The sequence below is a fragment of the Osmerus eperlanus genome, chromosome 9 (assembly GCF_963692335.1).
Source record: "Osmerus eperlanus chromosome 9, fOsmEpe2.1, whole genome shotgun sequence".
Taxonomy (NCBI): Eukaryota; Metazoa; Chordata; class Actinopteri; order Osmeriformes; family Osmeridae; genus Osmerus; species Osmerus eperlanus.
This window is the reverse complement of record NC_085026.1, coordinates 6,008,451-6,021,103: the sequence shown is the minus strand read 5'-3', so window position 1 is coordinate 6,021,103 and position 12,653 is coordinate 6,008,451. Positions and strand designations below refer to the sequence as shown.

The 12,653-nt window shown below is 41.6% G+C and overlaps 1 protein-coding gene across 1 annotated transcript; it reads right to left on the bottom strand.

Moving 5' to 3' along the window:
- Positions 1 to 149: 149 nt before the first annotated feature.
- Positions 150 to 11,997, bottom strand: ankrd6a (ankyrin repeat domain 6a). Its single transcript, XM_062469524.1, has 16 exons — positions 11,916 to 11,997; positions 7,741 to 7,813; positions 5,949 to 6,105; positions 5,666 to 5,764; positions 5,222 to 5,320; positions 4,921 to 5,019; positions 4,459 to 4,557; positions 4,216 to 4,293; positions 3,527 to 3,631; positions 3,234 to 3,395; positions 2,411 to 2,566; positions 2,038 to 2,190; positions 1,689 to 1,799; positions 1,076 to 1,391; positions 595 to 974; positions 150 to 378 (listed from the first exon to the last, which is right to left on the bottom strand). The coding sequence occupies exons 1-16, from the start codon at positions 11,995 to 11,997 to the stop codon at positions 193 to 195; spliced, it is 2,355 nt and encodes a 784-aa protein (XP_062325508.1). The 3' UTR covers positions 150 to 192.
- Positions 11,998 to 12,653: the final 656 nt, after the last annotated feature.

Below are 12,653 nucleotides of genomic sequence, written 5' to 3'. Positions count from 1 at the left end.
TAGACAGATCATTACGGATCCATACCATTCTGCACCGAGGGATCTAATTTGATGCATGCTGCCAAATGTGCTTGGGCACGAGAGAGCTGCCTTTGGGACTCAATTAGTCAACCCCAGCCCCCCCGCCCACCCCCACCCCCTCAGGGGAAACTGTTGCCGTAGAAACTGTTCAAAGGTTAGCCCAGGTTTGCATCAATTCTCTGGGCTGCTATTGGCCCTAAGCTGCTGGAGCTCCTCCTCCAGGCTGTTGATTCGTTGAATCAGCTGCGACCTGTCCTGCTGTGCTTGGATGTCGGCTTGCTGCTTGGACTCCTGGATCTTCCTCTCATACCAGCACTCCAGCTGGGTTGACACTGTCTCAAAGAAACGCTGGGTCACCTGCACCCACAGAGGCAGCAAGTATCTGTCATTTTGAAACTATTTCATTAGAATGTATTTTTTTATTTTTTTTATAAACATATTTTGATGTGTTGAAGTGTTGATGACACTTCCATTCTCCCAGACCCAACAACACTGCTTAACCAAACCTTGGCTTCAATACAAGCAAACTAAATCCCCCAAACAGAATGCACTTAACTAGATGATACCACTTACCTCTACAGCATGCAAATTACTCCTCTCCTGGCTGAAAGTGGGTTCAGGTGGTCGATCCCCAAAGAACTCCAGGGTCCTGGTCCTGGCTCGAGGCCCTGCTGCCATGCCACGGGTCCTGATCGGGTCCCTCAGGTGCCTCTTGTGGTGCCAGCTGTAGCCCTGGTGCTCAAGGCCCTGGTGGTCCCGGTCCCAGTCACTGGTAACTGACAGACTGCTGCTGACACTGCTGGAACAGTCCTCCCTGTTCTGCCCAACAATAGCCCCCGCCATGGGGTAGTGCTGCAATTCCTGATGCGACCACTGGGGGTCAGTGGAGCTCAGGAGGAGACGTGACTGGTGGAGGTGGTGCTGAGAGAGAACAGCTGTGTTCTCGTAGTCGTCTAGAATGGGAAGATGCGATGAGGAGATCGACTGAACATGAACAAACTTCAAAATGATGTCAACTTTGAAACTGAAATTTTATTTTGAACATTTTACAAACCTGGTGACCTGTCTAGCTTCACCTCAAAGTACTTGCTTCTTGACACTGTTTCAGAGTCAGGGCTGAGAGATGCGTTGTGAATGTTGGAGCCAGATTGATATGGGAGCAGGTTGACGTATGTGGCCAATGAGCTGCTACTCTCCCCAGAAAAGACGGGGAGCAGGGGGAGGGACTCTGGGTCCTGGTCAGTCAGTGATTGGTCCACGGACGGAGAGGTGAGTAATTTGTTGTACTGTGGGTCCCCTGGTGCATGACGATCAATATCGTGGATCTTTGTCATGCACCAACTCTTCAGTTCCTGGCTCACAGATACCTGCTTGAGGGTGAAGGAAAGACAAGTAGTGGATGTGTGAACATTTTGAAATGGTCTTTTTGGAATTCTAACAGCATTTTGTTCTGAATTTTGACTCACTGTTTTACAGGAGAGAAGTCAAAAAATAAATATTATGAAATTATAATGTCATATTGTTCTTCCAGCTCTTCAATAACAAATCTGTGAGTCCGAAAATATGTATTAAGAGACAGATTAAAATGCTAACATACTGTAAATATGTTTGCAAGAAGGACTACATGCGTCATTGAAAACCAGATGTGTCTCCTGTTTTCCTCCTACCTGTCTCCTGTCTGCCTCCACCCTCCCAGCAGCCCTCTGGTCCATCCTGAACATGGTACCCATCCTCTCTGCCGCCACTCTCTCTTGGATCAGCATGTCTAGAACTTGAATCTGATTATCAGAGAACAGACCAATTATGCAAAACAACTTCACACGAAACGCTGTAAAAAATGTATATCCATTATGCTAAACATTGACCTGTTGACAAGTTGAAAAAAAAAGTATTTTTTTAAAACTTTTTCTTGATCATGGAGATAGTTTTTTTTACACACACAAACACACACACACACACAAACACACACACACACAATATTTTCAAGTGTAAATGGCTTTGCTGTGTTAGACGTACTTGGTGTTTACACTTGCTGTCCATCCTACCCAGCCTGCATTCCACCTGCTCCTGCACAGTCAGGATGTGCGACCTCATTTCCTTTTTGGTGGCCTTGAGCTGGACCTCCAGCTTTTTGATCATGGGCTCACAGTGACAACCATCAGCAGGGGCCTGATCATCACCATGGGACATCATCATCAGAATCATTATCGTCATAAACATCTTCAACGTTATTTTAATTGTATTCTTTCCAAGCTAGGTAAGAATCAGTCGGATTGAAGTACATTACATTTGGTAAGTAGTAGATAAAGTAGATACATAGTAAATTTATCAAATCAGTCGATGTACTGTTACAGGTTCAATATCCTTATGATTAAAATGTTGTACTGACCTGTCGGATATTGCCGTCCTTGTCGCGGTAGAGTGTATACAGCTGATAGGCTGTATTGCCTGGAGGCAGGGGAGCTTCATCATCACTCAACTTATTCCGCCTGTGGATTTGTGTTTGTGTGTTCTCACGTCTTTTGGGAGAGCCCTCATCAGATACCTAAAACATTCAAGTATCTATTTAGGACATATTAGAAACCCATTATCTTTGGAGAAAAGAAAAGGCACAACAAAAGAGGAAAATACTTTGAGTAAAGTCATTTACATTTAGCAGACGCTCTTATCCAGAGCGACTTACAGTAAGTACAGGGACATTCCCCCCGAGGCAAGTAGGGTGAAGTTCCTTGCCCAAGGACACAATGTCATTTTGCACGGCCGGGAATCGAACTGGCAACCTTCAGATTACTAGCTCGATTCCCTAACCGCTCAGCCACCAATACCTGACATGTGCTGGTCTTTTGGCCGCATACGCACACATGCACCAGCTCCAAAATCTATAAGCGCTTAGTTAACCGCAGAGCCACACAAACAATGATTGGTTGTATGGCGGGGAGAGGGGCTAGATGCTAATCAATCTGAACCCCGTCATGCCCCCAAATGGAAAAAATATTTTTTTCTTCAAATTTCAATTAATTATTTTGCAATTTGAAGATTGCCACGTGGACCTTTATACCAGTGCATGTCAAATATATCGTTGAAGAAACACCATCTATTGAAATACAACGAAAAACACTTTTTAAACACTTCACAAACACCCCAAGGCTTCATTATATATAGGGTGTGGGGATAGTATGTTAGATGACCTGGATGTCTGGATCAACACCCACCAGTTCTCTAAGATGCTTCCTCCGTCTCCGCCTGCTGTGAGGACTAGCAGGGGCTGCAGAGGCTTTGTGGTAATGCTGGAGTGGATGAAGACCCGATTTGATCACCGCTCTGCTGACCACACATTCACTACTGTGAGAGTCCTCAGCCAAGGATCCACTATCCTGGTCAGTCAACGCACATGGACATTGGGTGATTCTTTGTGTGTCCATAATACATATTTTCAGAATTGTGTAGGCTTTCCCTGACATTAATCGCATGACATTAAGCGTAAAAAAATGTTATTTCTTGATACCTTGTTTGGTAGTATTTCGACACGGGTGGCAGACTGGGTTCTGCGTTCAGCCTTCAACCCCTCCCTCCTCTTCCTCACTGTTCTCCCTCTTGTGAAGCGGTGAACCTGGACACCACCGTTACATAGCAGGTGGAACCACAGCAAGCTACAGATCACTTGTCCTACCTTGCATAAGGTGCATGGGGAAGGTACAAAATAGGTCTAAAGAAGATATTCAGACACTGTTCATTGATCCGTACATTGATAAGAGAGCTTTGTCCTTCATAGAAATTATGTTTTACAAAATTAAACACAGCCACAGCCACACACATCAATACACAACCTATCACAAACACCTTCCTCAATTCCCCCAAGTTCGACCATACTGTGCAATAGTAGGATTGTTTCATTTAGTAGGTATTGCACTAAGATTTTTTTTTCCTGGGTCTCTTTATCTTAGATTTATTTTCATTCATTAAGCAGGTGCTTTTATCCAAAGCAACATACAAATGGTGCACACAGTAAGTAGAGCACATCTAGCACCAGAAGTGCACAGTTCGTAGAGTATTTCAAATTGTGTGAAAATGTTTTAAGGGCCCTCTGTAGAATATTTAAAACAAAAAAACAAAACAAATGTTGATATGTGACACCTCACTAATAGGTTACTGTAATGATTGCTGATGTCCAAGGGAGTCCTATGTGATACTAACCTGAGGAGCTCTTGCCAGTAGGAGAGTTACTTCTCTATGGTTCTGGTCTCTAGCCTTGTCCAGAGCAGTTTTGCCTGCCTTTAAGCAACATCCAACAAACGCATAATACTGGTGCTCTCTTTGTAAATTATTGTAGCTTCATCACATTTCCAAGTCATTGCTTAAGCAGCCAGTACTATTCCTTAGGTAAATAACAAAACGTTTAGGATTATTTTGGACTGGAAAGGGAATAGGCCTACTTACATTATTTCTAACATTGCCGTCTGTGCCAGCTTCCAGTAAAAGCTGAACAGTGTCCTTGTGGTTCAAAGCAGCAGCAACATGGAGAGCTGTGTCCCCTACCTGCAGGCAAGATCAAGGTCATTTGAAAGTCTAGGTTGTTCCTGGTTGCCCACTGATTTCGTCCACAAAAGACAGATTACAGTAATTCACTTTATTTGCTTTGGCTCTAGTAATACATTCTAAACTGAGTGAATAACCCTCTCATACATCAATCTATTATCCTGTTCATGAGTAGAAAATTACCCCAAATCCACTGTTTGGATTTTTGGCACAAAGCCATTATAATATTTGTGTAAAATGACCTTAATTGTCTTGAAAAAAGGGAATTAATGGTGGTTGCAGGCCCCCATCCCATGCCTTTTTAACAGGCTATGTGATGGCTAAGTGCAAACACTTTCCAGTGCATACCATTTTGTAGCCCACCTGATTTTTCTCTGCCACATAGCATAAGGCACCCAGGAGAATCTTCCCTATGGCCAGGTGGTTGTAGCGTGCTGCCACGTGTAAACAGGTGTCACCCACCTTAAACCAAAATTCAGAAGTCATATTACAGTAAATGGATTGAAAGACTGTTTAATTGTGTCATCATCTCGCCAGTAAACTCAGAAGCATGGACAATAATCATTTATAAAACATTATAAATGATATTCAGCTTTTGGTTCGTCTGGAAAAACTGATAAGTGAATATCAGAGATGTGATATTTCATTATGGTAGAAGACCTACGTTGTTCTTGGTGTCTGGTCTGGACCCCCCCAGTAGCAGAACTCGAGCACTTTGTGCATGTGCGTTCTGACATGCCAGGTGGAGAGGAATGTTCCCTGCCTCAAAGGGAACATTGTTGAATGAGGAAATCCTATTAGTTGTAATGGTAATGGTACCTAATGCTAATGCAGTCAGTGTGTTACTTTACTACTAGCTTTACTCAGTAATTCGATTTTTCGCTCCAACTTGGTAGCTAGGCTGGTTGGTCGGTCCACAAAAAGTTGCATGTGCATAGGCTACATGGTCACATCTTTTGAGATTTGGAGCTTGTTTTTTTCACAGCATAAATTCTGAAATGTAAGGACGATATGTGGATGAAGTGGTTGTGGGTTGGAGGGAGCAGGACGTGACTTTTAGAAGGGAAATATATGTTTTGACAATTTGACAATTCGTATGGTTTAATACCTTGTTTCTAGCGTGAATATTGGCTCCAGCTTTGACCAATAGCTTGACACACTGAGAGAAACCGTGCCAGGAAACCTCATGTAGTGCCGTGTTGCCATCCTGGCAGAAAGGTTGAACCAAATCTTTGTTATGTGACTATACAGTATCTTGCATTGTGGAGATTTGTAATTTGACAGTTGACTGTACTGCATTACCTAAATCAAGTGCACCTCAAGTACATTATTGGGTTTTACATTTCATTTGAATTACATTTGAGCCACTTCTTTTTCTGATGGGGACTCACCCGGTCTTGCAGATCCAGAGCGCAGCCCCCCTTAATGAGAGCAGCAAGGGCCTCACTGTTGCCCACCTTAGCAGCCCTGTGGAGGGCAGTGTGATGACCCTGCTGGGATGACGAAGGGACATGGACCATCTCTCTGCCACTCATCATGGCTGCAACACTGCAGGAAACACATATTCAGATTATACGTTAAGAACCGTGGGGGTGCTAGGCAAGATTTCTACTAAAGTTTAAGGGAAAGCGATAATTTATCTTTTATTAATGAATGTTGTCATTGGTTCCCAGGCTCAGGTCAACCGTGTCCCTCAGATAGGTCTTAAAAGTATTTGGAAATCAGGCATTAATTGGTTGCTCTCGTCGTCGGGTGGAGCAACAGGTCTATCGCAGTGGATGCACCAATCTGCATCCTCAACTTGAGGAAAATATAGTCATAGGCCTACTTGAATCGATACCTGTAGTACATTTATTTAACAATCTAAGTAATGTACATATGTTTTACAGCCTGAATGCGACTGCCAACCTTCAGATGTTCAGGTGTCCTGGTGTGAAGCCCAAGACAAGAAGCCAGGGCTGCAAATGTACATCCCACAACCATGGATACATTAAAAGGCTGTATTCTTGAAAAGACACTGTAGATTAAAATAAGGCATGCATAGAGCGTATTATACAAACATACGATTTCAGAACTATTTTCAGAACAAAAAATGAAATCCAGAAAGTGCATATAGTGTGTATGGGCATGCCAGTGGAAATGCATGTTTGAGTGGATGCATGTCTTTCCATGCTTGCTTGTACAGACAGTTGTGTACATTAGTGTAAGTGTGCGCATGCTTGAATCTGCGCATGGTGCATTTCCGTAAGTGTGCAATTCAGTAGTCTTTGCAGCCACAAATCCATCCATCCATTAAAGCAGATGAATGGAGGGGAAATAAAGCCTTTGTGCAGTCACAGCAGCCAGGGTCAACACAGACCCTGCTGACCCCACTACAAGGCTTTAGCTGCTTCCCTCCAGATGTTATTCTCTCAATGCCACAGCTTTATATGGGGATTGGCAGATGGATGATGGAGGGATGAGGTGGTGGGTGGGTAGGTGGGGGGGGGTTGAGGAATTTAAAGGGTCTTGCCCACAAACTGTGTGCCTGGAGCTAGCTGGTGTACTAGTTTAGCTGAAAACTGAGAAGAAAAACAATTGAAATCATGCACACATGCTAATCTTAAAAAGGGTAACACTACAACCCAAAATCAAGTACACATGATTGGTTCATGTTTAAAGCTCAGCCATTCATGGTTACATACCACACATAATAAAAGAAAATACTTGTCAGCGACATTGGAGGACATATACAGTTGCAGCCAACTCAAATGGTCACTTGACAATACTTTCAACATCCAACTGAAGATATTCTTCCAGTTCTTTAAAGTTTTTAATTCTGTACTTGCGATAACATTTACCTAAATGTTTATTTTGATGTTTATTTTGCAATATCTTGGTAAATGTCAAGATATTCTACGAGATATTCTATACCCTATGTTGTGGAATTAAAGCTTAAAAAGCCTAATCGGGTATTTTTTATGTATTTTTCCTACTTTGACTAGATCAGAGATTGATTTTATTTAATGGTAAACACCATTGGCTAAGAGATGAGTCAAAAAACTAAACGCATAGCTATCTAATATGACACTGAAAACATAATATAAAAAACAAATTCTACATATAAAATGTTTCACTTATCAACACCATTAATTTAAAGTTTGAAATTCAAGCAAGTGTTTCTAATTGCTTGGATATTCTCACAGGTGGTGTTGATTCTGATCTAGCTGATCAGTCCTCAGGCAGGTTTTACCAGACTCCTGGATATTTGTGATGCCTGAAGATATGGAAAGGGCCAAAAACAAAATGCTGCACCCCTACAATTCAGTGAGCAAACGCTGAAGTTTAGTGAACAAGGAACTATATGAATAACAAGAACATAAACAAGCTATACTCACTGTGCCTCAGGACTCCAAAGCATCTGTATGTCTACAGCGTTTGTGTGTATTTGAGTGCTAGAGCATTAGCAGAGAGAGAGAGAGAGAGAGAGAGAGAGAGAGAGAGAGAGAGAGAGAGAGAGAGAGAGAGAGAGAGAGAGAGAGAGAGACAGAGAGATAAAGTGAGAGAGAGTAAGAAATACTTTCCACATCCCCATCTGCACGCTATAGTACTACAGAGTAAACCGCTTCCACTCCCTACCCACTTAATGTCAACAAATCATATCAACCCATTTTATATTACATCCAGAGAAATAGACATCAAACAGAATATTAAGTTGCTTTGGTCAGATAAGTACAATACTCTGTTGTCATGTTTGTTTAGAGAAAGTACATGATTATCTTCTAGTACACACAGATACATCTTTGTGCTTTGTGTCTTAGTGATTCTTTTTTAAAGTATTACAGAGGGATTATGACTAAAGCCTCTCTCAGGGCACCCAACTGTTCCCTTACTGGAATCTGAGATTTACTCTGCACGTTATGAAGTTGCCATTTTAATCCAAATTTGGGCTGCACAGGATTATTCATTTCTTAAGCGCTTTGCTATTGTTAGTATTACTCGGGTTCCTCCGCCAGAAACCTACTGTTAATATTCTTCTTCTTTTCCATGAAACTGCCTGGTACAACAACTCAGAAGCACCTAGTTTTTCATGAGGACGAAAAAAGCCTCAAGAACCCGTTTGTTGTCTCAGGTGCCGGTAAGGTGGAAAGCTAGCTCGGAACATTTTGCTCGAAATTATTTGATGTGTTGTGTAATTCATGATGTGTTTCATGAAAATTCAAGGAGTTTTAATGGAATTTAAATGGATTTAATTGAATTCTCATTGCTTCAAAGATAGGAGGTCACTATAGGTTTTATTGTCTATTCTCTTAAAAATCTAACATTAAGAATGCAAATCAGTTTGAAAGTAATGTGTTTCATTCTAAGCAAGATCATTGTTGATTTTCCTATTTCTTGCCCAGTTCATGGGCTCAAAGACGGGGACAGGGATCGGTCAGGTCGGAAAACATTTGTGTCAGTATCACATTTTTAGCTTTCTATTGCCCCCTGCGGCAAACCTTTATAATACACCCATCACACAACAGCTTGCATCATTTCGCATATTGCCGCAACAAGAACCCTCAAATTAATTGCATAAACCAGTGTCTACCCTTGCCGCCTGTGTCAGCCTGGTATTCAGCCTGGTATTCAACCTGGTATTCAGCCTGGTATTCAGCCTGGTATTCAGGCCCATACCCCCCTTCCCCCCCCTCCCCTCAAGCATTGGAGGGATAGCAGCAAGGGCAACGTAAGTTTAGTACCTTCAGAAAAAAATGGGGAAAGAGAGAGGATAAAAGTTTTTTTTTATTTAATTTAATTCCATACCGAAATACAGAAGTGTGGATACTCCAATAACTTGTATTTAGGTCACTAACTAGCCGCCTAAGGCTTTAGTTACTATTTTCATAGCTGAGCTGAACTTAATCATTTAGATTAGGTTTTGTTCTTTGTAGAGCCCCAATGGATGCCAAACACATAGTTTTATATTGCATTTATTGCATCGTTGCTTTTGGTCCACATAAAATGGAAGGACGTACTGGGAAATTTCTCACTGTACCACAGATATGAAAACATTTTTGCTATTCCTCCCAATTTCATTTAACCTTTGGATTTTTTTTGTGTATCTCGCTGATGGCACTTTGATATTTTAAGTCCTGTATGCACTTCATTAGGTTTGACTTGTTTACTGTTTTGTGTTTATCTACATTTACATTTAGTCATTTAACAGACGCTCTTATCCAGAGCGACTTACAGTAAGTACAGGAACATTTCCCCAAGGCAAGTAGGGTGAAGTGCCTTGCCCAAGGACACAACGTAATTTGGCACGATCGAACCGGCAACCTTCTGATTAATAGCCCAATTCCGTAACCGCTCAGCCATCTGACCCACCCCTAGATGTATCTAGGATGTATCTTACACTTGTACCCTGCCTGCTTTTTCCACAGGGATGGGGGTCCCTTGATGCCTTAATGGTCCCTAGTGTGAGCTATATTTATCATCTTATGCAATACTATGGATTTGTCAATCCACTCCACAAAGTTCAGATGGTGTCAAATCAATTGATGACTAATCAATTTGCAGAATTTCCAGTACTTCTGAGGTTCAGGAAATGTACATATTTTGTCATGCTGTCATCATAATGATGAATAATAAATTAAATCTGAATATCAGGTTTTTAAACATCAGACACAATCCACACTTTGTAATGTAGTCAAGTGGTCATGACACACAACCCTCAACATTAGAAGAGAAACATGATTTATAACCACTGTAATTAGAACAAAGGCACAAGCTGCCTATTTGTGTTGAATGGATCATTCTACTGCATCATACAACACAAACAGTTTTGCTGTGACTAATGTATGTGACATTGCTCAGTTTACTGACCAGTCACACTGTCAGAAAAAAAGCGCAGCTTTGGCCTTTGCAATTGCATACACTGCCCTCCTTCCCATGCATGTGTGTCCATGCATGGGTGTCCATGTGTAAAAGACTGTTACCATGGAAACCCATTAATTCATATAAAATATACAGGTCTGTACTATAAAGGATCTCATCTCAAAGCTAATGACCAGTTAGTGATCAGTGACAGAGTCAAGCAAGGCTGCAGGGCTAACCCGACAAAGATCCATAACAGTTCATTTTGTTTCATTATATTTCATAATTTTTATTTATTGAAAAAAAGTATTATTCTGTGTAAGGCATTTAGAGCCACTGTGAAAATTATTTCCTTTTCTGTAGAATGGTCAGTGCCCTCAGTGTCCCACACACATTCCTTATCCTTCTCTCCCTCCCTCTCTCTCTCTCTCTCTCTCTCTCTCTCTCTCTCTCTCTCTCTCTCTCTCTCTCTCTCTCTCTCTCTCTCTCTCTCTCACACGCTTAGTTATCTGCCCCCCGGTGTGTAATGTCTGGCTGCAGACTAAGAATCCAATGGTAATTCCAACCATTTCTATGACAACAGTGAGGCAATGTAGAAGCAGTTATCAGTAGAGAGCCAAAAATACAACCAAATAAAAATAGGTGAGACAGCAGGACAACGGAAGTGGAAGGGAGAGAAAGAAAGAAAAAGGGAAGAAGCAATGAAAGAAAACAGTTTACACTGCATTTGACCATCTGAGTGAATTGTACAATTTTAAATCCACAGAGTAGGTTTAATCAATGGTCTTGTGAATGCACTTCTGTGTACTATTTACATTTTACATTTAGTCATTTAGCAGACGCTCTTATCCAGAGCAACTTACAGTAAGTACAGGGACATTCCCCCAAGGCAAGTAGGGTGAACTGCCTTGCCCAAGGACACAACATCATTTGGCACAGCCAGGAATCGAACCAGTAAACTTCTGATTACTAGCCTGAATCCCTAACCGCTCAGCCACCTGACCCCCATAATTAAAAAGCACCTTTAAGTTCCATCAATCCAGATATAAGTCCACCTAGGTCCTATAGGACCATTTGTTCCTTTCTTAGCAATGTGCATGTCCACAAACTGTGGGCTACATATCAAGATACACAACTCTTTGGTGATGGTTTTACAAATCAAATCACAAATCACCCCAATCACAGCCCTAACACATTCAAAATGATCTGTAACCCATTTAGCATTACCTAGATCATCATTCAAGCGGTATAATTGGCTGCTGTGAACATTCCATCTTCAGCCAGTTAGGTGCATTTGTAAGTAATTGTTTTTTGTCACTACTTATTTGACCAATCGCACATGATTTCAGAGACAAGGGTAAACCAACAGAAAAATAAAAGGTCTAAGTCAAATTCCATGTGGAAATAACACAAACAATGACATATTTTTCTCATGTTATCATTTCCTAAATAGGTTTGTGTAATAAAACATTTGAGGGAGAAAAGGGAGACTAAATATTGACAGAGATCAAGACCGGTACCACTGGCATGGATATCTGTGTGGTACATGCCCATGTTTTTGACAGGGAAGAACAGGGAGAGCAGCTGTGCTGGGGTATCCATGGTGACATGATGACGACAAGAAGAGCAAATTGAATCTTGAAGTACAACACATGGCCGACTTACAAGTGTGAACATTGCTTCTTATTCAGACCATCTGTGGACACAAGGGCACTTAAATGAAGCCAAGTGATATCTCTCTCTTCTCTCTGTCTCTTTCTCAATGTATGTATGTATGTATGTATGTATGTATGTATGTATGTATGTATGTATGTACGTACGTACGTATGTATGTATGTATCTCTATATCTATCTGTCTATATCTATCTATCTACCTATCCATCCATTCCTCCATCCATCCATTCATTCATTAATCCATCCATCCATCTAGTCATCTACTCTTTTCAGCTACATGGTACTGGCTAGACTCAACTTGACTCAACTCCACAAGCTGCTTCGTTTTCCACTGCACTACTGTGCCCCCTCAATGTAGCTGGTCGTCATAGCGACACTGCATGAAATGCACGCTGTGACGTTGCCTTCATCTCGACACACACCACTCTCATAGGATCCTTTCATCGGCAACACAGATGAACATCTTCACCTCCACAATTGACCATGACGTGGTTTTGTTGTTTGCCATTTAATCGAGTAGTCCAGTGAATTAAAAAAAATGGTGGCCACTATTATAGACAGCGGTCGCTATGATAGGCCGCTTT